Source organism: Chionomys nivalis, chromosome 5 (genome assembly GCF_950005125.1).
Source record: "Chionomys nivalis chromosome 5, mChiNiv1.1, whole genome shotgun sequence".
In the NCBI taxonomy this organism is placed as follows: Eukaryota; Metazoa; Chordata; class Mammalia; order Rodentia; family Cricetidae; genus Chionomys; species Chionomys nivalis.
In genome coordinates this window covers 6030413-6057556 of record NC_080090.1, presented here as the reverse complement: position 1 = coordinate 6057556, position 27144 = coordinate 6030413, and the positions used below count along the sequence as shown (strand labels likewise).

The 27144-nt window shown below is 46.2% G+C and overlaps 2 protein-coding genes across 3 annotated transcripts in view; one reads left to right on the top strand and one right to left on the bottom strand.

The window, feature by feature from the left end:
- The first annotated feature begins 1088 nt into the window (after window positions 1-1088).
- Tgfb2 (transforming growth factor beta 2) overlaps window positions 1089-27144 on the top strand; it is an 82719-nt gene continuing 56663 nt past the window's right edge. Inside the window, exons 1-2 of one of the 2 annotated variants that reach the window (XM_057770234.1) lie at window positions 1089-2667; window positions 17072-17155. In XM_057770234.1, the coding sequence (XP_057626217.1) occupies window positions 2322-2667; window positions 17072-17155 (430 nt within the window). In that variant the 5' untranslated portion in view covers window positions 1089-2321. The remainder of the gene's footprint in view (window positions 2668-17071; window positions 17156-27144) is intronic. The other variant, XM_057770233.1, reaches the window with a different exon arrangement.
- On the bottom strand, window positions 6601-6953 carry LOC130874759 (enhancer of rudimentary homolog). The gene has a single exon (XM_057770236.1). It carries the CDS (start codon window positions 6913-6915, stop codon window positions 6601-6603), a length of 315 nt encoding a protein of 104 aa, XP_057626219.1. The 5' UTR covers window positions 6916-6953.

The following is a 27144-nucleotide window of genomic DNA, read 5'->3' as shown; positions in this document are numbered from 1 at the left end:
CGCTCACTGACTGGACCTTGGAATCCCTGTTTGTCAGACGTTCTGGGACTGGTGTTTCTTTGAATTGCATAGTGAGAGAGAACTCAGGCAACCTGGCAATGGGCCTTCCCTGCAATGTCCAGCCTACCACTTCCTGTTCTCTGCCATAACAGATGTCACTTCCTATAGCCTCTGTTTCCTTGTCTGAGGAATATAAATAATACACTTCATTGCTGTATGTAATATATGCCAGCTATCATTACTATTTCTCCAGTTCCCTCTATTAATAATGTAGCCCCTCCCACACACATCTCCTGCATACATCCCTAAAGGCTTGGGTTGTTTTGAACTAGGAAATGACTGAATCAGGAAATGATACAGAGATCTTGACTTTGGGGGAATGATCAACAGTTTCCAGTTTAAATTATCTGTCTAGTCAGTGTGGCCACAGAGTCATTGCTAAAATTGAAATGTTGACTTTGACTAAAGGTGAAAAGAAGGAACAGTGGCAAGAACATCCCGGTCTCTGTCTAGTTTGGACAGGTTGGTGTAGAAAATGTCAGGCTAGGAGCACTATGTAACAGTAGACAGCAAACACTGAAAATCCAGGTTTCCCAGGTGTGTGCTGTGGGCAGAATGAAGATGGTAGAGAATGCCCATCTAGGAAGAAAGGAGAAAGCCATACAAGAAGCGAGTTCACGCGAAGGTGATGATCCCCTTATTCAGAGCAGTGAAACAGCAGGCTTTGGGTGGCATAGGTGCATCTGCCTTCTGCTAGTTCACAAACAAGGCTAGGATGTAAACAGACTTATAAAGATTGGGGAGGCTGTGAATGAATGAACCCCGCCGTGGAGAAACGAGGTGCTTAGCTGCCTGCCCCTCCACAGTCCTCAGTGATCGCGGTGACTGCTGCAGATCTCCCTTGCCAGTCGCCCTCCTCCACGGGCCGTCCCCTTTTCCACACCCCCTCAACGGTCGAGTGCTCGTGGTCTTAGTAACAGAGGACTTCTGACTGTAATCCTAGCGCGTCACTTTGTTGAAGGCAAACACGTGGTTTGGGGAGCACTTATAAATCTCTGCTCAGGGCAGGATCGTGATGTTATCTGCTGGCAGCAGAAGGTTTGCTGGGAGCGGAGTTGCCGAAGCTGCCGGCCAGAGAGCCAGAGCGAGAGAGTGAGAGAACAAGCAGGGAGCTCTGAGCCTTAGGGCAGGCGGCAGGGATGAGGAGCAGAAAGAAGCATTAGGGTTTAAGGAACCGCCGTTCTGGAGCAACCCGGCTGCAGAGAGGAATAGGTATCAGCAGAGGTCTATTTTAGGGTCGCAAGTACGGTCTTACCCTAACCGAGAAAGTGCAAGCTTGCGGGGAGCCAGGAGAGGCTGGGAAAGGGTGCGAGTCCCCGAGGCCTCCCGCAGCCAAGGCGCCCAGGAGGCGGTGTTGTTCCACAGTGGGTGAAGGAGGTGACCGATCTCTGTCGCCCCGTGGCCGCCTGGAGCAAGAGGAGGAGGATCTGCAGGACGGAGCTGGAGGCTAACCCCCTTTGCAGGCATCAGCGGCGGCTGCAACGTGGAGCGACCCAGTCGGGTGTAGGCCACAGCGCGGCCACAGGAGCAGGATCGTCGCTGCCTGCTCCGGCCTCGGCGGATCTCCGGGACAGACAGTACCCCCACCGAGTCCCCGAGAGAGCCGCGCCAGGGCGCATCTGCCTCCCCACGGCTCGCCAGGCTCGCCCTCGGCGCGCGCACACGCACGCGCGCGCACATCCACACGCACGCACACTCATCCACACACGTGTGGAAGGCAGGGCCGAGCCGCTCGGTCTTTGAACATCTCAGTTAGAGCCCGGAGCAGCCCCGGCCGCCGCTCTGCGCTCCCTGCGGCCCTGAGCGCCTCCTGCCAGCCCCCGGACCTTCTGGACTCTTCCCTTTTGGCCTAAGGATCCGAGTTCAGATCCGCCACTCCGCACCCGAGCCTGACACACTGAACTCCATTTCTTCCTTTTAAGTTTATTTCTACTTCAGAGCCATTCACCCCCTCCCTTCCAGGGGAAAAAAACAAACCTTTCTTACTCCTTAAAGCCCCCTCCCCTTGAGCATCGCATATTAATATCTCCACGTTGGGAACGCGCTGCATTTTCTTTTTTAAAAGGAATTCCAGCCAGAGACGTTTTTCTATTGGGCATTGACTTTCGATTGCTTTGCAGAAGTTTCGCATTAAAAAACAAAACAAAACAAAACAAAACACAAAACGTTACCTGATCCGCTCTGAGAGTTATTGGTTTCTTTTTATATTTTTTTTCTTACTTTAAACAACAACAGCAGCAACAGTTCCACCTTTTAAAAACATGCACTACTGTGTGCTGAGAACCTTTTTGCTCCTGCATCTGGTCCCGGTAGCGCTCAGCCTGTCTACCTGCAGCACCCTCGACATGGACCAGTTTATGCGCAAGAGGATCGAGGCCATCCGCGGGCAGATTCTGAGCAAGCTGAAGCTCACCAGCCCCCCGGAAGACTATCCTGAGCCGGACGAGGTCCCCCCGGAGGTGATTTCCATATACAACAGTACCAGGGACTTACTGCAGGAAAAGGCAAGCCGGAGGGCAGCCGCCTGCGAGCGCGAGCGGAGCGACGAAGAGTACTACGCCAAGGAGGTTTATAAAATCGATATGCCTTCCCACTTTCCCTCCGAAAGTAAGTACAGTTTCCATGGTTTTCGCCTTTTCCATCCCCGAGTCTAAGGTTGGCCCGGAGCTCCACAGACCCACAGCAGCCCCAGGCGTTCGCCCTTTCCTTTCCAGGTCCCCAGGTCCCAATTGTCCCCTTTCCATTCTGTCCTTCGCTCCTTTCACCTCCTTTCCTGTTGTAGGATAGAGATCCGAAGGTTTGCAACTTCATCTTAACGTTTTATTTTATTTTTTTTCTCTCTATAATCCCTTTCCCCCAAACGCCCCAGTCCTTTTTTAAAAGGCGTTTGGATTTCTCCCTAGTCTCTGGTCCACAAACTAGGGAGTCAGCTCCCTTCTGTCAAAAGGAAAGCTCTTTCCCCATGACTTTAGGCTAGGGGGATCGTGATAGACTTGTTTTCTTTGCTGGGTTGGCCTGGGGTGGGGGTGGGGTGTCCTCCAACCGGTGCACAAAGAGTTAAAAAAAAGTACCTCCAAAGTAGCTTTCCCAAAGGCACCCCCTTTCCATAGTGACATATTTGGGGGTTCCCCAAGTCTTTGCTATTGTTTCTCACTGCCCTAAGAATGTCAGCATCACCAACACCAAACGCGCGCGGAGTGTTGGGGAGGGCACCGAAAACCCCTTAAATCCTCGATCTTCTATTGCTGTCTGTAGGTGTTTTCACACCCCCTCCCCTCGCAAAACCGTGTAGCCAAGTCCCCTTCTGACCTCACGTGGAGAACAGAAAGGATAAAAAATACGGTTCTAACTGGCCTGAAGTAGCTTTCACTTCCCGGTCTGTTTTTCTAGCTAGCCCTCGCTAGGCTGAGAGCAGGTCGTTTTTCTTAGGGGCTTCTCCTGTATCTTTTTCAACCTGAACTCGTCTGCTCCAGCACTTTCGTAAGCAGGGGGGACTCTTTTGCATTCTGAAATCGAATCTAGGAAAGACAGCTGGATTTAAAAAAAATTATTTTTTATCCTGTTTCCCTGCGATCAGTATCCTCAAAACAGCTGGCATACAGTAGCAATGATTTATTGTGGAACTCTTTGGGGGGAAGGGAAGAAGTACCGTTAATGTGGTTTTTATTTCAGAGTTCTTTAAAACAGTGAGGGGGGAAGATTGCGATCTCAGCAGCGACAGCATTGAGTGGTTACCTGAGAGGGTTAAACACCAGGAAGAAACCCTAAAAGAAAAAATAAAAGCTTCACCATCGCTGTGTTCCAAGTCCGTCATAAACTTTTCATTGGCCGGCCCTTTCTCTCCTCCCCTTTTCATGCCCTATATCCTTGCTGGCTGCCTCTCTGAAGCCTCGGTGTCTTGCCTAAATAGATAATGCAGCCATCTTGGTAATCTTATCCCAGAAGTTAGAATTGCAGGGTGGTGCTTTTCTCTTCTAATATTTATTTTTAGTTTGACGAGCCATGGCTCTTCAACTTGCCTTGTCTTGTACTTGGTGTCCTCAGAGTGTCTACCCATGTGTCTACCACACTCTCTCTGGTCACTTTTCTTATCCTGGAGCATTTCTTGTTCTTTCATGGCGTAACCGACCTAGGGAACCCTGCCCGGCAGCATGATTTTATTATCATAATTATGGTCCTAACCCACTACAGTGGTGACACTCACACTCCGCCCTGGCCCTGGTTCCCCCTTGGGAAGTAAGGCTTTTATTTGGGGTGGAGTCACAGCCAGGCTAGGGAAGAGAGTTCATTGTAATTAGTCTAGAACCATTGAGGCTGTGCAAAAGGTTGAGTCAGTTAGCTTTCTCCTGCATGTGTGTGCCGATTCTACCGATATTTGGGCTGATAGTCAAGTATGTTATATAGGGGCCAAATAGCTCCTCCGTCAGTGTTTACATACAAACACTCAGATTAGCTGCCAGGATGTTTGCCAAGACCATATTGCATAGGTGTGGAAGGACTTGCCAAGCAAGCACTTAAGTCTGATGAATGAAGGTGAGCCAAGACAGGACAACCCAGGACCACGGTCATGGGCAAATTAGAAACGTTCCTGGTTTATCAGGAAGATTTGAGAGCATCATCTAAGATTAATGTGTGGATTCTCATCTTTATCCCATCCCTGAACCTCCAAATAAACGAAAACATAAAAACTGCATACGCGCGCGCGCAAGCACACACCACACACACACACTATACACACACACACACATGTGCTATCATATTTTCACAGAAAAAAATAGAGATTTAAGAAACCTGTGTTTAGTGTAGACACTTAGAAGTGGAATGTCATATTAATAGTGGATTCAACACAACTGTGCAGGCACTGTGGATAATTTTATAGAAAGTAGGTTAACCGACTTTCCAGGGCTGAAAAGTCCTGGGATGTAGTGAGAGCTTACAAAAAGGAAAGAAAGAAAGAAAGAAAGAAAGAAAGAAAGAAAGAAAGAAAGAAAGAAAGAAAGAAAGAAAGAAAGAAGAAAATCATTCCGTTGTATTTTTAAAGAAAAGAAAACTGAAAGTATAGCCACGAGCAGAGCGGCTCCCATGCCAGCTTTCCCTCTCTCCCTCCTCAGCACTTTCTGCCTGGCTTGGGACTGAGCTGTCGCTGTGGTGCCCGAAAGGAGGGCGTGTGCCTGCTGTGCCGTGCAGTGAATCTGAAGAGGGCCACAAGTGCACAGAGGAAGGCATGGGAAAGATCACTGCTTCTTCTTTCTTTCCCTTTTCCCCACCATCTTATTAGTGTTCAGGGAGTGACTTCAACTCAAGCATTACAAATATGCCCTAATTGTACTTGGTGACTATATATCACTACAGATGGTTGATAGCCCTTTGCGGCACATTTTATAAAGTTCAAACTCAATATTTTTAGCAATGTGGAGATTTAAAAGTGAAAATATAAGAGATATTGTATATGCCCTCAGGCATACTTTGTCTTAAATATTATCCTTGGCCAAGTGTGCTGTATAAATAAAGTAGATATTAATAGAACTGGCCAGATGCCAAGCTCCTAGTATGAATTTTAGCCAAGAATGTATTTATGGGGTATAAATAATACTATGTCAACATTTAAAGAAGGGATCTGATTAGTTTTGCATTTCTTCATATTGATCTTTTCACATTCTGTTAGTTTAAGACTCAAAGTGGAGCTATGTTGGAGTTTACTGATAGCTTGCCCAGCAGTAGTTAGTGGATGTCAAACACTTTGACTATTCCCTTTGAAGTTCAAGGTGCAGCTATTCAGAAGATGCTGTGCAGGACTTTAGAAATTCTGAAAAAGTGACTCTATTATGTCTAAGAAGAATCTAAATTGATATTAAACCCCGTGGAGATGTGGTGGGGAAAGAGGAAGTCATTTTCTTTTCTTTCTTTGTTTTTTGTTTTTTTGTTTTTTTTTGTCTATTTTTTTTTGTCACTACAACTGAGATTTATTGATTGCTGGAAAATTGAGGTAAAAGCTCATTAGTTTCATATAAGTAAATCACAACAAAATGGGTCCAAATACATAAACTTTCAAGTTCTTTGTGTAGCAACCTACTGATTTTAAACTGTTAAGGCTTTTCTAGACAATTCAATGCTTAGAGACAAAACCAAAAAACTCAATGAGAAATACAACTACAGAACATTTCTTTATTTTCACTAAGACTTTCCCAGACGACATAACTAAGCTTGTCACCACCCCACCCCTCACAAGGGGTTAGTACACTCACTGCTGTAAAGCAGACACCAACAGTTTCAAGAACTGGAACCAACCTTAAATGGCAAAGAACACTCTCTCTGAATTATCATAAAAATGTTTAAGTTAAAAAAAAAAGAAAAAGAGTAAAGGGACAATAATGGTGGTTTTCAGAATGAAAATATCATTCATGTTCTATGTCATACATTCAATCTTGGCTCTAGCGTAACAAAATGGAAACAGGATTACTATCATACAAAATGTTCACTACAGCATGCTGTATGCACCTGTTCCAAGCCCACCCACAGCCCCTAATGCTTCCAACTCAACTACTTCCCAGCTTGTTGGGCCTGTCGACGAAGGAGCACGTAGATCTTCTCTTTGATCCAGTCTTTGTTATAAGGCAGGTATGTCTGTGTATCAGCTCGGTAAACAAGACAGCTGAGATCTGCCAGATCATCAATAAAATCAAACAACTGACTGATATCATATGTGACAGAGGGGCTGTTGGGATTCATTCTTTTCAGATGTTCTTCATACATCTTACAAACACCTTCCATGCACTCATTCACAGACTCATAGGCTGCATAAGTCCTGCCTTCTGGCCTCTTGGTAGGCTGTACCAGCAAAATGGTGTGAGACATCTCGTCAGATGCTTTGCTGCAGCCGCCGCTAACACCACCACCGCTAACACCACCGCTGCCACCGCCGCCGTTGCCCACGAGCCTTTTGTCTATTTTTATTTGTTGGTTGGTTGGTTTAAGTTTGAGGCTTTCCTATGGCAAAGAAGCAATTCCTGTGCTATATCCCAAGCCCTGTTTTGTTAATATGGGTCTCATGATATAGCTCAAGCTGCCTTTAAACTTGTCATATAGTCTAGGATATCCTCAAACTCATGACTCTCTGGCCTCATGGTCCCCAGAGCTGGAACTACAGGAGTTCACCACGTGCTTGGCTTCTTCTCTCTACTTTCTTCTCAAGAAAGTCGGCCCATGTTATGGGTCTAACTGTGGTAACTTTGGTCCCTTTCCTCTCCCTACTCCACATGCTTCTGCTGTGGCAACTTCTGAAAATAGCTTTCTTCCTCTGGAGGTGGGGTACTGCTGCTGGTTTTCCATCCTATCATAACGAAGAGGGCAGCCTTATCATATACCAGAGAATTATCTAGCTTCCCATGGTGGGAAGCCACAACTCCCTGGTGGTTAGCTTGGGTACTGTTTTAAAAGCAATAGCAACAATAGAATATCTTTACGATCAAAAGATATTAAAATAAAATCATCAAATAGAGAATAATCAGAATAGAATATGGATTAGGGTATTTTGTATGGCATATACTGTATGACTATAATATTGAAACTCCTATATTAGAGACAATCAAGTTTCCCATTCACTGACCTTCAGCAACAGGGTTGGGCTCTTGTTTACTAGGAATGCCAGTCAATATCAGACATATGCCAGTCAGCACATAAGAACAAAGAACAGAGGAATTATCTTGGACTTTTCAGTCTGTGTTAATGAGGAGTGGAATCTGTAACCTGAGCAAGCCAAGGAAGTAGGTAGCCATGTTGGCTTATATTTCTTAGAATTAAGTGAATGTAAGTATATAGCCTGGAAATATCACAGTTAGATATCCTTTGTAATTTTTTCACAGGAAGGATAAACATTTAATACTAAACAATTCTCCTTTTCTGGTAGCCCACTAATTTTCCAGGCGAAATTGTGGGATGTAGAATGACTACCAATGACGTGATGGTTTTGAGAAACATGACTTGGTATTCAAATTATGCGTCTGTCTTTCAGCGTACAGATTGCTGGTCTCTTGGGCCAACTGCCCAACGAAGGGGACAATTAGCAGTAGCTTTGCATTGAAATGTGTTCTTCTCTTCTCTCCTGAAAGAGTCTCTGTGTATGTGTGTATATGAATTATGTGTCAGAGAGAGGAAGGGGGGTTGGAGAATAAAGACTGGCTTGGACCTCTTGGCTTCCATAATGTCATTAATGCACAACAGACCAGACTTTAATTCCCTCTTTTTATTGCATTGTGGCCAACACTCCTAATGCCTAGCTGTGGTTACACTTGAGTTCCTCTGCATTCCCTCCTTCAAGAGTGGACTAGGTGAGAGAAGCCTCAAATTAAAACACGGTTAATAGCTGAGACAGGTAGGTAGTTTTTGCTGCCCCATGAGGCTCTTGCCGCTCCTGAGTAGACCTCCATGTTTTAAAGGCTAGGGGGTTCCCCAAGATTAAAGAGTAGGTGTGGTCCACTTAACCACACCTCTAGGTCTCCACAGCGCCCCCCCCCCCGTGGTCAAGGTGAGGAGGTGCAGGTGTTGAAAGTTGCATCTTGGAAAGATGCTGATGTAACCTCCTCAGGCACCTTCCGTGTGAAGATATGAAAGAATGACAAATGGTTTTTCCTAGAGGAAATGGAGATGTGAAAAAGGGGCTAGTGACTCACTGCTGAACCCACATCAAATCTGGGTTAGAATCAAGGAGGTCAGTGACTCCGGGGCCTTTGCCCAGAGATTACAACACACTCCAGGCTGCAGTTTTAGAAGGTTCGGGAAGGCAGGGCGGAGGCGCCTGGGAGAAGGGTGCAATGATAGGTTTCTGGCCCAGGTCGTTCCCCCTTGCTTCTGCCATGTCCTTCACAAGCCCCCAAGTGAAGTGGGCAGCAAGCAGGTTCCTACCCGGAGCACCTCTTTCCGCGGTCTCCTCGCTTTTCCGGTCTGTCCTTCAGCCTCAGCAAGGAACCCACTTCGCAGTTTCCCGACAGCCTGACGAAATGTGGCTTTGGCTGAGATAAACAGATGTTTCTGTTGTCATTTTTAAAAGCATCTGGTGTGCCTGTGTTCTGCTCTTTAATGTATTTTAAACAGAGATAGTATTTAACCCAGGAATTCATTGTTCTCTGGGTATTTTATTTTACATTTAATAACATGTTAGGAATTCTGGGACGGGCTTGTTTAGACCAAAAGGTTTACTTCTGCCCTTTGTTTAGAAGAAACTCTAGAGCTGCCTCGGGTAGGTGGTTGTTTCTTTTCTAACCTCTGATAGCCAGAAGTGGGTGTTTGACCCTACTGTCTCACCGCCATGCCTCCTGTGTTGGCTGGATGACCCAGACTCCACATCATGCCCTCCTTGACCCCTGGCTCCCAATCCAAATTGCCCCTTGCCCTTCAAGGTGATGGGTATTCGTCTGTAGGGTGGTCAGACTGTTGTTGTGCCCTTCCCTACCTAGTACCCTGCTGTGTTTTTGAGATTTGGCAGACCTCAAATTTCCCCCACTGAGCCACCTGTTTCATCCAGCAGATTGGAGAGGTTTGGGTGTAAAGGGGCCCTAGGCAGCTTCTACATGTAGTAGGCCTTTGCAAGCCGGTCATTATTCATTGACTTTAAAAGGTAAGAGAGAGCTGGAGAGATGGCTCAGCGGTTAAGAGCATTGCCTGCTCTTCCAAAGGTCCTGAGTTCAGTTCCCAGCAACCACATGGTGGCTCACAACCATCTGTAATGAGGTCTGGTGTCCTCTTCTGGCCTTCAGGCATACACACAGAATGAATATTGTATACCTAATAAATAAATAAATATTTTAAAAAAATAAATAAATAAAAGGTACCACTGCATTATCTGCCACTAGAAGGGGAAGACGACTCCAGTTCGTTCTAGTGCTTGACTGGTTAGCATGGATCTCAGCGGTATTCAGATGTGATGCCCCGGGGACCACTTCTGCTGTCTTGGGATGTCTTGGCATACATACCCACATCATTCTGTAGACGCTTCACCCAGTGAATCCAGTTCCCTTGTTCACTGTGGCTGTTTCTCAGGCGGCCTTTAGGCCTCAGCTCTTTTAAGCTCTTAGCATTCTAGACCAGAGGTCAGCTCTGCTTTCTTCGTGTTCAGCCCGTCCCCTGACCAAATCTATGCCTGAACACTAGATTCTGTCAACCTTTTCCTTTCGCCCTTTATCCAGACATTTTCATGTCTCCGGGACCTGTTTATGTTGTTTCTACTGGGTGAAGTGTCTTGAACTATTTTTGAAGATTCTTGTAGACTTATGAAGATGGCTCCTCCATAAGAGACCATCTCTGGTTTCTCTGAATACATGTAATTGGCTCCTTCTGCACCCCAAGGTCTTGGCCCTGCTGTTAATTTCTTATTTCTGCCTCCTTTCACTGTTTTGCTTAGTTGGGTTCGAGATGCCCTGAATCCTCTCTGTTCTTATAGAACCTAGCATGTTGTCCTTGCTCGGTAAATGTTCAATGAGTGAACATTGCCTCTTGAGTAAGACCAAGCCTCCAAAATGACCTGCGCCAGGAAACCTAGAGGTAAACCTGTTCCCCTTAAACATCAGGGATTAAAGGACTCAGTGTCTCTGTACTGAGGCAGCACAAGTTCCTTTCCTGGTTCTGCATTTTTAGAGAATTATACTGACATGGACAAGAAGAAACTAAACCTTTACCGGGCACTTCTGTGTGCCAGGCCTGGCTTTAAATATTTACACAGGCCTCATTTCATCTTCGTAAGTCACCCACTGAAGTTGACCCTAGCATTTCCATTTTGACAGCTGAGGATATTAGTGTATTCCATTTTGACAACTGAGGATCCAGATATTAGTGTATCAGTACTATGTTCTATACATAAAGGGTTTGCTCACTGATGATAATAACAGCTCTAACACCATTACTTTTCTTGTTTGTTTGGTAAATATAGGGTCTTAACCTGCAGGCCAGACCTTGGAATATGCAATCCAGGCTACCTTGAACTCTTTATCTTACTGCTTCATCCTCGCGAGTGCTAGGAATTATAGTCATGTGCCACCATGAGTAGCTTAGTATGGCTTTTCTTGATCTGACATCACTGGTCAGTCCATTTGAGGATGACTCTGTCCTGTGGAGAATTAGAAAAGCAAATATATCTCTGAAGATTACACAAAATTGGAAGGTTTTTTTTTTCCTTCAACATGTTCAACTTTGATCTGTGCACTTGGTTGATAGTAAAGTTATGATTTATCAAGTCCTTGGTTTGGACCTGTACAGCAACCCCTCCCAAACACTTTATGATGCTTGCAGGGAATTAATTGATTTGGGAAGGCAAAATGAGTCTGAGTTTTAGAGCTAAACAGATCCAGTAAGTAGAAGCAAGAGAATACTTGGAAGGAGACTGCAGCGAGAAGAAAGGGAAGTGGTCCTATCTTGACTTACAATGTGGCCTTCTTGGTATAGGCTTTCAGAGCTGTGACAGTGATGTCAAAGTCTGGCTTTGCTGTTACCCGACACACTTCTTCTGAAGCCTGGGCCTTAGTTTCTCAGTGTGTAAGCATGAAGAAAATAACAGCTGTTCCGAGGGTTGTGAAGCGTGGGCGTAGCAAGTGTGATGAGGAGAGCTTCCACAACTGGTTCACCTTAGGCCTGGTCTCACCTCCTCACAGCAGCCTGTCCCAACTCCCCCAGTGAGAAGCAGGAAGCCAGCCATTTGGAGAGAGTGAGGAGCCAGGTCAGACAGTCATGGTCAAGCAGGGTAGATGCACTTTTACCGAGACCACCTCTGGCCTAGCCCTGAATGGTCAGATACAACCACAGCCAGTGAAGGAGCTTAGAGAGTGAAAGTCTCAAAGAGGAAGCTGGCTGAGAGGGCCGGAAGGGACTTCTCAGGAGTTCTCCAGATGATCTGCGGAGGAAAAGGAACCCACACCAATCTTGCACCTACTCTGAGCCCTCTGGTCTTGGCTAATAGTGTACTGTATGGTGTTCCTCAATGGACCTGTACCCTGGATTTCTTAGGACAACCTAAGAACACTGCTCACTGGTGCCAGAACACCGCTATTCAGGAGGAAACTGACTGAGTTAGGTCTTTTAGAAAGAGGAGAGAGTTTCATAGAGCCGAGCAAACCCTGTCCCGTGGACTGTTACCATCCCTTCGTCCTCTCAAACAGCACTTGGATTCGTTAGGCCTGATAAGTTAGAAATGTTTGGCTTAGATTTTTCTTTAGCCACAATGACTTGAGAAACCAAAGGCAGATGGAAAATACTCTGTGGATGTTGTGAAGCCCAAGCCGTCTGAAAATAGTTCGGATGCATTTCCAACCCTCGGCAGGCAGCTGTTTTCCTTCACTCTAGCGGGCTCCGTGCATCTCCGTTCCCAGGGAGAGTGTCTCCTCTGTTGCCTCAGGCTTTCCTGGCTCTTTCCACCCTGGTAATTAGGAGTCAGGTTCTTCCTGCAGAGGACACTCCACATATCTGAAGGCACAGTCATGGAGTAGCTATGTGAGAACTGCTCTCTGGTGATGTTACTTTCAGGAAATTCTGCAGGATCTTTCCAATCTCATGAAAGAAAAAAGAAAAAATGCCACGACTTGGATCCTGGCTCTGTTCACGTGGCTTTCCCTATCTTGCCCACAGCACACTGACAAACACCACATATGTCTCAACAGGCTAGTTCACAGATCACCATCCTATAACCTCGGGCTGCCGTAGGAACCCTCATTCCTTCATTCTTGTGAACAAGAATGCTCCATTTGGCTCCAAGATCCGAGCTGACATGACCACAGGACTGGCGAGCTCTGCAGTCCCTCCACCTGAAAGCTGCAACAGCAGAGCCATCAGGTGGTTTGCTTGGTGGATTTTTAACAGCACAGGGATGTGTTTCTTATCGCCAAAGTGTCAGTGGGAATATTCTGGGAAATGCAGTTTAATCTTTAAGCTTTGGACTGGTTTCATTGTTGGTAATGTCAGTGCTTCTTAGATCAAGTTTATCACCGATTATTCTGTCTGCACCAGATGTGGTAGGACTTTGCAATTTCTCCATTTGGGGAAATTCTTTTTTTAGGGGGCCATTCATAGTTCACCCACCACTTCAATCTCATTTTCACTTCTGCTTTGACATCTTCATGGTCGTACTGAAACTGTTCCTACTTGATTTATAACGGAGTTCTGTAATTGAGCAACTAACTAGCTCAGAAAATCCTGAAAAGTGTTGACGGTGTACTCTGACCCTAGGCCAGAAGAAAAGAGCAGTCCAGATAAAGGCTGTTTCTCTGTAGAGGAGGAGGATTTATTGAAGAAACCGTCCCCTGGGATGTCTGTCTGTTAGTCTATCTTGCCACATCCAAGTTCATCCCTTGACATTTGAAGCTCTGGAAGTTGAGAATAGGGACAGAGGATGCTACCAAACACCTGCCTGGTCCCAAAGTGGTGGGGCAGCACAAAAGCTGAGTTATAGCCTGCGTTCCCGGCGCTGAAACAGCAGGTACCACATTTAGAGATGACTGTGAACCCCCTGGGTTAGTTGTTCCTTTCTCTCACCATCTTGTTTATATCTGAGACATCTTGAAGCATGAAAACAAAACAAACAACCACAACAGCAGACCTTGCTGATTTGAGCAGAGTCAGCTCTTCTACCTTCTCATCAAGTTGTTAAATGTGTTAGCTGAAGTCACTAGGCGGGCCTAAGGGAACTGTGCCCTGAACGTCACTTTTCTTCCGTGGAAACCGTGCTTTCTGTTTCTGTGGGCTGCAGTGGTGGGCACAGTCTGTGTTGGAGGGGGGCACAGTCCAGAAGAATGCATCCCACTGTCAGAAAATATCACAGTGATGAAACAGCGTGAGGAGCCAGCTCTGTTTTCACAAGTGTTCACGGCACGGAAGGAGGGCCTTGAGTGAAGCCCCGAGTATGTAGAACATCCTAAGAGCAGTTGAAAGGCATAGCAGTTCAGTATTATGAGGAAATGGTAGCGCCGGTTGTATAAATATTCTTATTGAAAGAGAGATACTTGGGTGTCTATATGGGAGGATTTTTTTTTCAGGAGCTAATTTGACATGAAGTTTGTTGAGACTTTGAAAAAGATGTATTTATTTTATGTGTATGAGCATGCCTGTATGTACATGTGTGTACCATGTGTATGCAGTGCCCTTGGAGACCAGAGGAGCATATAGGATTCCCTGCAACTGAAGTTACAAACCGTTTTGTGCCATTACATAGGTCAGATCCTCTGCAAGAGTAGCCAGCGCTCTTAACTACCAAGCCATCCCTTCGGCCCTGATTGAGAGTTTTAGATGCCATTAATTACACTCAACAAATTGCACACAGTATTCCTGGATGGTTTGTAAAGTAGGTGCCCGTGGCCTCTTTGCCCAGATAAGGGTTTCTGGGACCCCTTTGACAGCTGTGGGTGATAACCAGGAGGGGCATGACAAAGGCTTTGTAATTTGCATTCATAATCAGCATCAGAGGGGACTCTTGGGTGTAGTCAAATTTAAAAACTACCAGTCCGACTCTTTGCCACTTAGAACCAAGAAAGGCCTTTTGCTAAACCCCAGGGTCCTTCAAGATTAAGCACCAGCTAGAATAAAGAAAAAGTATTCTTTTGTGAGTTGTGGATTCATTGTCTTGCTTTCTGTCCTCCCAGTCTTAGGCTAAAACAGCACCCAGGACTCCCATCATTTACAGCATAGTTTTTAGTTACTTTGTAAAATATCTGCGCAAAACACTCTGTCTCCATCTTACAATCTGTGTAAGTGCAATCTTCTTTCCCAGTTTATGAGCATCCAGATCCTCTGAACAGTTTCCTCTCTGAATGTGTCTGGATTTCCCTGTCTTTCTTATCTCACAAAGTGTCACAGATACCCAGAGCTTCAGTCACCTGAAAACAAAAACCTGTGCATCCGCCTCACCACTTACACAATTGTGTGTAAGCTGACTGTTGGCTGCTTAAACAGTGAGGACTTCTTTCTGTGGCCCGAGAAGTCTCTGTTGTCCCCGTCATAGCCCCACACAGTTTGTGATCTTACTCTCTGTGGTGTCAGCTCCCACCAGAGATCCCTTTCCTGTGGCCCTGCTTAAAAACCAAACAACAGGCAAAGGCAACAGAACAGGACAGAAAGAAAAGGAAAAAGGAAGGATATTGATATTTCAGCTTCCTAGTGGAGCAGAGGCAAACCAAAGGTGCATACTTAAGGATTCAAGGGCAGCACTTCCTTCCCTCCCTTCGTTCTCACCTGTGTCCCTGAGGTCTGGATGACTGTGGGCAGGGTCAGCCATCTGAATTCAATGAGCAGAATGACTGGTATCTCTGCTGTATCAGAGCTTGTACTGGCCTGAAGAAGGTGCTGTTTCCCAGGGAAAGGCCTTAGGTTTCCCCCCAAGAAATGCATAGGGCCATCACACAGAAGAACACGTGCTGCTGAGCCAGCAGCTCCCTCTGCATCTCTGATTATATTCCTTGTGATTTTTATTTAGGATAACTTTCAGCACGGCTCTCTGAAGGTCAGATATGAAAGAGAAGACTTGCTAATCTTGTGACAAACAGTTTATCCTCAGGGTGAGGGATCCCCTCTCCCTATCAGACTGTGGAGAAACTCTAAAAGTAAACAGCACAGTTGCTTCCTGGGGGGAACATATGGGCGCAGATGTCGGCTCGAGGCAGCATATGGTAGCAGCATGTGCGGCGACAGGGCCATCAGTAACCTTCACCTTCCCTGCCACACTGGCCACGCGGGGCCCCATTTCAGAACCAAAGAGTGTTCTGGCTTGAAAATCTGATCCACACGTGCATGAGCATGTGTCACTGGGGTCTTGCTAGTGGGGTGGACTTTGGAGATGGTCAGTTATATAGAGCATAGGAAGGGCTGTCCCTGTCTAAAATGACATGTGTGGAGGAGTCCAGGAAGCCTTTGTCTCATTAAAGGAAGGTTCCAGTCCATTCTGAAGGGCCTTGGTTACCTGTAGAAGATACACCCATCCAAGCACGCAGACGGAAGGCACACAGATTCTAAACCAATATGAAGAGCTGGAGAACCTGTGTTCTTGCCTGACCTGGATGTAGACATAGCTTCTGTCACCAGCAAACCAGATAACTGGAAGGCATGTGTCACTCAAATGCCTTGTATTTGCTAGGCTTTTAAATCTGCCATCTTTTTTGGGAGGTGGGGGCTAATATGTTTGTCTTGTACATACAAAAATATGGGTAAGTTCGTGGAAAAATCAGTGGATTTTAATCCCCATCTTCTCATGCAAAAACCTGTTGGAGAGAAGAAAGCTGTTTCTTCGAACACACAGCAATGTTTTTTCCTCCCTTTGATATACAAATGTTCATGTGTGATTTTTTTTTTTTGTTTTTGTTTTTCAGTGTATTTTCTTTCTCTGAGAATAAGGCAGCAACCTTTAAATCCGGTTGCTGTCCGTTAAATATAAAAGCCTGGGGGTGTCCGAATAGCCCAGCTCCAAGGAAGACATGTTTAATTTCTTTCACAATGTGCTAACTTTGAAATTGCAGGCCCATAGCTCTAAATCAACAGGCCTTTGGATTTCTTACCCAAATGTGAAAGGGTTTTGATATGTGGGTGAAAAATGAGGACAGGTGGTTTTTAAGAACAGCGAAACCTAGGCCGGCCAAACAAAAACTCAAGCTTTGTTCTTAACAATAGACTCTTTTGTCCAAGGGGGTCAAGACCTCTCTTATTCATCTTTAGTATAATTCAAGGTATTACTTTTCCCCAGTTCAGTATAAATTGTAAGTTGTTGTTTTTTTATTAGAGCATGTCAAAGGGACAGTTGCCTTGAGCAATGTGGGCTGCTGGGTACAGCACAGCAGGAGATCAGGGACTAGAAATCAGGGTGGGAGCCAAGAGTTTTGAGGGTTTATTGTCCTGCCCTGGTTATCAGATGTCTGCTATCTTGAGGGGTGGGGTGGGGTGGATGGTAAGACTAGCCAACAAGTCCCTTTCCTACTTGGAATCTTAGTGTAGTTCTGGGCTGGGCATGTCTTCAGTAAAATAGCTAATACATGCTTTTTAAAACCCCTAGCTGTCTGCCCAGTTGTTACAACACCCTCTGGCTCAGTGGGCAGCTTTTGCTCCAGACAGTCCCAGGTGCTCTGTGGGTACCTTGGTGAGTATACTCATCCACTTTCTTCCTCCTTTGGCGTGGCGATACCGAGTCTTTTGTGTCTGTCTCCAGTGGGCAACTGGTCAGAGGCGAGCCAGGATTTTGATAGACAGCTTGTTGGTGAGCAGTCCCAAAAGTGCCTGGATTTTCTAGTCGGTTTCCAGAGAGCTGATGACTAGCCCGGAAGTGACATGCTGCCCCACGTGCAAGAATGACTACCAGGTGTGAGCTCTGTGTTAGGGATCACAGAGGGATTTAAAGTACTGAGCCATTAATTCCCACAGAGGTCATTTATCTGGGGGGCCCTAGAGTAAGGCGTATTAATGGGAGCCCCCTTTTGCAGAGTTTGTTTGTGTCTGCATTCCTATTTTTTGATACACTGAAACTGTTGAATTAATGCCTCTTGTAGTGAACCACACTGAAAGGTGATCCTTGCCCCTTTAAAGTGACAGAGGGAGGTTCCTGGGAGAGCCCTGTTGACCCATCATCTCTAGCCATCATTGTGGACATGTCTGTGTTGCATGAGAAAATGAATTACCATAAGCTAGACTGTCAACCAGCTGAGCCTAGAGACCAACTGTGAGCCCCTCCGTTCTAGGTGTTAGAATGAGGGTCAGAGAACAGCCAGCGTCCACTACCTTCTGATTTGGAACATCAGTTGGTTTTATTCGCAGTGATTGAATGCCTACTGTGTCCTGGGCAGTGAGTCTGCAGAAATAAGAGTTGAGCAAGCCAACACTCAAGGAATTCAGTGACTGAGTTGTCTCTGAGCCATACACAGGAAGAAAGAAACAGACCAAGTTGGTGAGGACTCTTGATGCCTACATGGAGGTCCTACATAGGCACAGACAGGATGGTTTTACCGCCCTGGCTGAAGCCTGATTCTTTGGATATCCCATGTTGCAACCTGCGATGCCCGGCCTCACTTCTTGGGAACTACTGTGACTTCTTGGGAACTAGAGTGGCCGAAACTGATTTTTTTCTAGCACAAGGCAAAGCAATAGCCCCAGTTCTGTGAAGAGTATATGCTGGTCATTTTATTTTGGTATAGAAGGCCTCACAGTGGCTGGAGGGAACAATGGGAGTCAAAACAGTAAAATGTTGGATCTCTGCTGGCCCAGCTCTTGTGTCAGACAGGTTGCATTTGGTTTCTAAGTTATGGATTTTTATTTTATTTCTCTTTAAACCAAAGAGTTAAATGTGTTATTTCTTGCCATTCGCTGACCAGTGTTTTGGAAGGGAAAATGGAAACAAATGAGTAAAGGCAGAGCTTTGTCAATTCCCCTCCACATCCCTGTTACCCAGGCCGCACCACCATCCTTCAGACCTGAGTTAGTGACAGAGGCCAGGAGGACAGCCTCTCTCTCTCTCTCTCTCTCTCTCTCTCTCTCTCTCTCTCTTTCTTTTCCTTTCTTTCTTCAGGAAATTGTGGTTTGGAGAAGTGAGTTCCTTGTCCTTGTCCCAGAATTGGCTGGTAGCAGAGCTGACATTGGAATTCAGGTGTGACCTGGCTTTGCTCCACCCTACCCACAGGCTCTAAACTCACTTCTTCCTGCTTCTCCTCTCCTTCGGGAACCCAGGCCCAATCATTTTGTAACTCTCTTACCTACTACCTTAGGTGAATTTCCTCTTCCCCCTCTGCCCAGTAAGCAGGCTGAGCCCCTTTCCTGGTTCCTGGTAGTTTTTTTCTTTGATCCCCCTGTTTTGTTGAGGTGTTTCTCAGTTAGTGGTTGCCGAGAGCTTTCCTCTTCCTTTAGTGAATAAGACACACGAAACTCTAGCACTCCCTGGGGAACCTGGATTTGATCTGACTATCTCTGAGGGTGAAGAAGGAGATGCGGGCTCAGACTTTGCTAGGTTCTTATATACTGGAGGCTTTTCCACCCCTTGTGGCAGACCCCTCTGAGGTCTTCCAGGAAAGACCGCTTAACAGGGTGCCAGGAAATGGTTCAGTCAATAAAGTACTCAGGGGGACTTGAGTTTAATCCCCAGAACCTATGGAACAGTGCCAGCCATGATGGCACACAGTTGTAACTCAGGGAGTTGGAGACAGGAGGATCCTTGAGCCTCACTGGCCAGCTCATCTGGTCGAACAGGTGAGCTCCAGACAAGTGAGAGACCTGTCTCAAAAGACTGGTCATGAGATAGATAGATAGATAGATAGATAGATAGATAGATAGATAGATAGATAGATAGAGAGACAGACACAGAGAGACAGAGAGAGACAGAGAAAGAGAGAGAGAGATAAAGAGACAGACACAGACAGAGAGACAGAGAGAGAGACAGAGAGAGAGAGAGAGAGAGAGAGAGAAGGGGGTGGAATGGACAGATTCCTATGTACTGGGCCCCTGCTTTTTGTTGTTGTTGTTGTTTGTTTTTGTCTTAGAAATAGTAACTGAGTAAAAACATAAGTAAGTGAGTGTCGGCCAGGTGCAAGCGTCCAGAATCTGGGTGAATTTCTCTCCATGCCTGTGATTCAAACACTCATTCAGTGAAGTGAGCCTGAGTCTAGCAGCTCAAGAGCCATCCCTGTCACTGTTTGAGTTATCCCTCCATTCCAAGGAGATGCTGGGCGAGTGAGCAGCTAGCGGCAGCGGGGTGAGGCGCCTCTTCCTCTCTTTAGCAGGTATTGTGAGTGCTGGTGCCGTGCAGGTGTCTGTCTGCGGGACTGCTCCCTGATGCTCCCTCAGGCACTCTGTGTTCTTCCCACGCTGTCACAGGCTGTGATCTTGAAGAACCATCTTCTCCTGTTAAGTTCTTCATCCCAAATAATACATAAAGGTGAGGTTAACCTGCCTAAGCCGACAGCTGGCTTCCCACAGATCTGCCCAGCACTCAGACTGCACATGGCCGAGGACGGCTGTGTGTGCGGTGCAACACAGACTCACTTAAAATTTTATGAATTTTTTTTTTTTTGCAATTTTTAAAAACCCAATTGTGTGTTTCCCAAGCGTGAACTTTGAAGAGGACAACAACATCTTTTTGCAATATCAAAAGGCTGGATGAGCCTAATTGGAGAGGTGGCTGGGTATGGAGGGCCCATGTCAATCATCCTGGCACTGGGGAGACGGAAGCAGGAGAATCACGAGTTTGAGGCTACCCTGGGCTAGAGTCTGTCTAAAAGAAGGAGGTGGGGGTGGGGGAGGAAGGAAAGGAGGGAGAGAGGAGCTGGAGTTTCAGAGCTGGATAAGCAGGAGAGACAGCAGATAGTCTCTCTACAGATGCCTAGATCAACAGTCGCAAAGATGAACTCATTATGTAAGGACTTAGTACAAGGCTTTCCAGTGGCTCCATTAAGGTTTAAAGATGGTGCCTGGAGCAGTGGCTCAGGATTAAGAGCCCTTTCTGCTCTTTCAGAGGTCCCAGTTTTGGTTCCCAGGAACCACCTTGTAACTCGCAACTCTTAGTGACTTTAGTTCCAGGAGATCTGGTGCCTCTTCTGGCCTCCATGGTACTGGGCATGGTATAGGGCAGAAACATACATGTGGGCAATACAGTCAAACACATAAAATCAAATAAATAAATCTTAAAAAGCAGAAATTTCAAGGTGGCATTCCAAGCACGGCCTGTGTTTGTATAGCCAGGACATCCTACAGAGCAGCTTCCTTGGGCCTGTCCCAGACCTGTGGAGTCAGAAGCATGGGGTGGGGGCTACTGGAAGGGTGCATGCTTTAAACAGCCTGCAGGTGCTCCTGAGGTCCCTGAGTCACTGGTGTTTGCAGCTGGGAGAGCCAGTGGATGCCAGCGATGATGCTGCTGCTGGTCTGTTTACTCACAGACGCCCATGGGGAAGACTTCAGACCCAGCAGAGCCTCTGTTTGATTAGCTGGTGCCTCCAGAGAGGGCCGTTGAGTGCACAGGCCAGTCAGAGTTCTCACTGTGTGCCTCCCCTTTTCCAAAGTACCTACAAACTTTGAGGTAGACCTCTTAATGATAGCACCATGCAAAGCCCTGCTCCCTGTCCGCCACAGGGAAGGGACTTCCTTGAGAGTCCAGGGAAGTGAATTGGGCACATGGGTGAGTAGCATCTTGGCATCAGACAAAAGGGTAATCCCTTCACTCAGGTGCCTTCAACTAGGCAACTGTGGGCTCTGAAAGAGGCTCGTTTTTATGTTACATGTATGAGGTTTTTGTCTGTGTGCACACATGTGCACAGTGTGCATGCGGTGCCCTCAGAAGATGGTCTTGAGTCTTGGAACTGGAGTTATGGCGGAAGTTAATGTATAAGTCCGTGGAGTAGTGTTTGGTTAAAGCACTGACATCCTCATTACGGCTTGAGTCCCTCCCTGACACATTCTGTGCAAAGCAGAAAGCTGATTTCTCAAATCTTTGGGTCTGTGCAACCGAGCCCAGTCTAAGAAAATGAAATGGAAATGCCTTAGATTAAATATTAAAGTCAGCATTTAAGCCAGGGAGTGTGTAAAGCCATGTCTCTTATCACTCAAAAAAAAAAAAATTCTGTTGGGCCAGATTTTGCTTTCTAATTTATAGGGTTTGAACAGCAAGACTTTACACTTTCTTTATCTGAACAAGAAATATCAATTGAGTCTACAGATGGCGCGTGTAGGAATATAGCATAGACTCTATTCTAGTTTCTTTGCTATTGCTGTAATGAGTGCCGTGGCCAAAAAAGCCAGGGGAAGAGAGGTTTTATTTGGCTTCTATGTTGTAGTCCTTTATCAACGGCCGCCAGGGCAAAAACCCAAGGCAAGAACTCAAGGCAGACACTACGGAGGAATGCGCCTTCCCAGCTCCCTCCCGGGCTCGTGTTTAGCTAGTCTTATATAGATAGTCTCATCCACGGTGAACTGGCCTCTACTATGCCAGTCAACCGTCAAGGCAGTATCTGACAGACATTCCTGTCTGGTCTAGGCAGTTCTTCAGCTGAACTCCTCTCAAGCGACCCTAGGCTGTACCGAGTTAAATGATAGCTAACTAGGACACACCCCACTTTCAGGGAATCTAGAACTTAGCGAGGAAGTCAGGCAGACCAAAGCAAACAACCAAAACAAAAGTCAACACTATATGGTTGTTTTCTAGCGCCATCCTAGAGGCCAAAAGAATTGCTTAGCATGACTTGGAGAGGAGATGGCATTTGCAACCTGAAAGATGACCTTTGAGACTATAGTTGGCCGCCTGGCAGCAGCAGGGAGTGTTGTGTGCTTTCCAGAAGCAGACTTATCTTTTCAGGTGGGCGTGTGCGACTGCCGTGTTGAGTTGTGAAGCAGCCAGGAAGGTCTTTGAAAATTTGAGGTGTCCACAAGGGACCTCTTTTTTAAGACTGAAGCTGGAGAATAGAATTGTAGAGTTATATGAAGTGCTTACTTTTTTAAGGTTGGTTCATTGAGAAGATACATTTAGCCCATTGAGTGTAGACACATGGATGTAATGGTGTGCCGTGATAGTTGGGACTCTGGGAAATGTAGTGTTGTGTTCTGTAAACTCAAGGTCAGCCTCAAAAGCCCTGCTGCCAATCACAATGGCCAGCAACAAAGACGGCTCTCTCACTCATATTGTCATAGTCCGCCTTCTGAGCTGACTATATTGTGCTCTGGGAGATCTCCAATCAGTAACCCTAACTTAGGCGTGGTGACAGTCCCCACCCGTATCCCACAAATCACATGGCCATGCCTGATTTTAGAAGGGTCAGAAGAGGGCACCAGGAGATGAGGATGCAGTAGGACTGGCCTACAGAAGAGGACAGCCAGCATTTTCAGCAAATGATGCTGTCTGTCATGGGGTTGGTAGAGGAGCTGGGAAAGAGAGACCGTTTCCACCAGTGTGGAAGACTTTTATATTGTGGACGTGGACTAAGCCCACACTGTGGCCTAGTCTACAGTTCTGAAGAGCTTGTCAGTGGAGACTGCCTGAATGCTGAGTGGGTTAATGCTAGGAGGATAGACATACATGTCTTTTCCCTTCCTTTTTTTTTTTAATGACTTGTTCCTCCGATCAGGACAAGTTTTTCCGGTAGCAGAGGCATGGCTGGAAGTACCAGGGTTCTGAGGCATGTCTTGATGTGGTGTGTGAAGTGTGTGTTTGTCAGCAAATGCTGAAACAGGCTTACCTCCCTTGCCGTGGGTCTTAGATTGCCCTCCTGGCCCTAACATGCCTGGAGGTGTCTGTAGAGGTTGCTTGTCTTCAGCAAGGAATCTGGCTAATTGTCTTGGAAGCTCGGAGTCCTTAGGTGCCTAGCAGTTTACAAGAGGGAGCCAGATCTCTTGCTCTTCGTATGTCTCATGTGAACTCCGTGCTGACTTCAGCCTTCATATCATGGCATCCCTCCTGATTCTAGAGTCTAGAACTTTGGTCTCCTGATAGTTACACTTTGGCTACAGATCTCAGAGCCAGACTCTTCCCCCTGTACCCAGTGAATAGACTGGAAAGTAACTCTGGCTGTGTGGCCCCTGTTGCAGTGACAGCTCTGCACTGTGAGGACCCCTGAACCTGCAAGGTAGGACGCGGCTTACCGCTTCATAGATAATCATCGGCACAGCCTATTCTTAGTAGCAACAGATGCTGAGCTCTTCCAGCCTGCTCCCAGGGTCAGTGGTGGGAAGGGGAGGGAACAAACGAAGGCATTGTTGTGCACATGGCTGGACATCTGTATTTCTGAATCGCCCTGTTGTGTGCATGATGCAACTGCTGGGCTTGTTTTGCTGAGTGTGAACTTTGTCCACCAACCGGAGTCCAAATTGGTTTTGGATCCTTCTGAACTCTAAGTGGTCAGAGCACATTTTTCTAATATTCAGTTGGATTGTGCCTCTGCTGTGAAGCGGAGCTGACTCTCTGTGTGCTCACACAGGCAGCAGGGGTCTTTTTCTAGTCCATGTTGATTGTTTTCCCAAGACTGCTACTTTCTGCATCCATTGTCCCTATTCGGGGAAACCATGGTGACTTCAAGGATCATTAACCTTAGTAGTGTTGTTCGGGAGAGGGAAGTTTGTTTTTCAGAAACGGAACAAGGTGAATCACCAGCATGGCTGACCTGCAGGTATGCGGTGACTGAGCTCTACATGTAAAAATCACTCACCTGGCACGGTAGTGCTAGTTCGGGAGTTCTCATCTGCGTGGTGCATCCAAATCAGCTGGCAAACCTACATTGTCTGTGCTGACCTGGATAAGTTCTGAGCCCATTGTCTGTGGAGGGACCCGGCATCTTTAGCTTTTAAAAGGCTGCCCAGGTGGTCTGGGAACTTCTGTTTCGGATGAATGCCTACTGCTTCTGATAAAACTGTGCAGTTCTGCCTGACCGTGTTTTATCTTGGGGGAATATTTGCATGGAGAAAGGCATCTAGGGTGGGAGTGTTGATGGACGGGAAGAATGGACTCTGTTTTTACTAATGATATAAGGGTACTGGCTGCAGGGGGCTTGAGTTTGATCTCCAGAACCTACATAAAAAAGCCAGGCCTGTGGTATGTGCTTGGAATCCTAGCTCTAGAGACAGGGGTGGGAGGGAAGCAGACCCCTAGACTTACTGTAACCAACGTAGCCTACTAGGTAAGTTTCAGGCCAATGAGAGATTGTTTGTGTCAGATGAAAAGCGTGGACAGCATATGTGGAATGACACCTGGGTTTCCTCTGGTCTCTGCATGTATACTCATACATGTGCACCATAGATACATGAACATCAACACCTATGCACACACCAATACACACAACAAACAAAAATATGAACAATACAGCCAACAGTTAGAGGCTGAATAGTTGGGCTCTGGGCTAATATCTGTATTGGCCCCTTAGAGGACCATTATTCTGTCTTATAGACAGGAAGGAGAGGCTCCCATCGCGTGCTGTTCCCCCATTGTCACACAGATGAGAGACGGAGAACAGAACGTGAACGTGGGCTCCCTGACCCCAGAGTCATCCTATTAGCTGCTCCCTGAAGGGATAAACTTCAAATTTAAGTGAGATTTTATCTGTAGTAGAGAGATGACAGAAAGGGACCCCAGGGGCCAGGAACCATCTGTGCCTCATATACACGGAAATCATTCTTTTCCAACAAAGAGAAAGATGTGGACTCTTCTCTCTTCTCTTCTCTTCTCTTCTCTTCTCTTCTCTTCTCTTCTCTTCTCTTCTCTTCTCTTCTCTTCTCTCTCTCTCTCTCTCTCTCTCTCTCTCTCTCTCTCTCTCTTGTTCTGGTTCAAACATTGCCATCAGAGTGAAGCGAGGGCTCATACATGGTCTTTGAAGAGCAAAACTATTTTTTTTTTCTACACATTAGATGCAGGCTGAGTGTGCTCTTGTTGTTTTCCTACCTGATGTGGTTAATAATTCTGGCATACAATACAAAATCCTTCCGTTTGTCTCGGCAATTGTGTGTTGTTTGTTTTTTCTACTCATTTTGTTTTCAGCCTGGTGAATTTCAACCATCACTATTTATTTGCTTAAAGCGCACTGATTTTCTAATGCCTGCTAAAAGATTGGGGTCTTACTGGCACCCATCAACCAGCAGGACTCAAAAATCTGCATAGTAGCCCCTGCCCCACCTGTCAATCCACACACACACAGGGAAGAATGTGGCAGATTTGGGCATCCAATAAATATCTGTGAAATGAGACAGGGACTGGATTTTGTAAATATGCACAGTAATAGAAAAGGTACTGTGTGTCATGCTGAGGACTTCTGGAGAAAGGACAGTGAGGTCTGGTTTTAGTCACATGACGCTTTCATCTCTCCACACATGGTAGGCTGGCCAGCTTCCAATTGCCTACCTGGAAGAATGCTGTGTCCACCAAGTGTAGCAGTATTAATAGGCTTAAAAGAAATCTCACCACCACAAGCCTGTCTCTCTCTCCACCTTGATAAAGGCATACTGACTTCCTTTCCGCTCCTTGTAGTATTTTCCCTTCTATTATTAGTTTTGATATTTGCAGTTTTATACATGAATAGAATGTATTCTAATTCTCTGCCCCAGAACCTCCCTCCCATCCCTATCGAGGCTCCTCCTTCATCCCTACCGGTCCCTCTCCCACATCCATGCTTTTGATTGTGTTTTATTGATGTGTGTGTACTCAGTGTACCCAAGGCCATCATCCTTGTGACCATCGAATAGGAACAACCTGAGAGAGCCCAGTGGAGTTGGCAGTGGGTACACAACTGAAGTCCATGACTTCCCCATTCTGAGTTCATCTGCAGCAGATAGCTCAGCCCTGGGAATTATGCCCCCTCCCCTTCCCCTTTCCCCCTGTCTATGCCTGATTCTTGATTGTGAGCCTGTTTTAAGGTAGATCCACCCACCCGGCCAGTGCATGGCTGTAATGGCAGTGTCTTGCCCAGGAGACATTTCTTAGCTCTCCCTATCTTTAGGGTCTTACATTTATTCCGCGCCCTCTCCTGACACATCTCTGAGCCTAAGAGGGGATGGTAAAAATGTCTTGTTTAGGGCTGACCTTTCAGCCATCACTTGATCATTTATTCTTAGCACCTGGTATCGTCCAAGTCTCTGTATGCATCCTGCCCAGTGGACATAAATGGTTCTGTTTAAGGCTGAGAGTAAAATTGTCTATAAGTTTAAACATAAATGCAGTTTGACATTGCATGAGAGTAATAATTTCAGCAAAAGGCAGGATACACGCTTATCATGTAAGAAATCAGTAGACTTTCTATATACCGATGATAAACTCACTGAGAAGAAATTGGGGGACACTCCTGTACATAATAGCTTTAAGAAATTACCCTCGAGGAAACCTAACTAAGGAGGCAAAGGATCTCTACAATGCAAACTTTAAAACTCCCAAGAAAGAACTTAAGGAAGATAGTTGAAGAGGGAAAGGCTTCCTCCTCCCCTGCTCATGAACTGGTTAATATTGTCAAATGTCCATCCCACCAAACGTGCCTCATGGATTGAGTGCAATCTCAACCAAAACCCCCATGCCACTCTTCAAAGAAGAAAAATACATAGTATTTTTCTTATTATAAGTTAGAGAAAGTTCAGCATCCCCAGGGCATGGAAGGAACAGAGAGAAGCATCTTTGCAGCCCACATGAAA

Coding starts and splice junctions, on each gene's coding strand:
- LOC130874759 (XM_057770236.1), bottom strand. CDS start 6,915: ATGTCTCACACCATTTTGCTGGTACAGCCTACCAAGAGGCCAGAAGGC.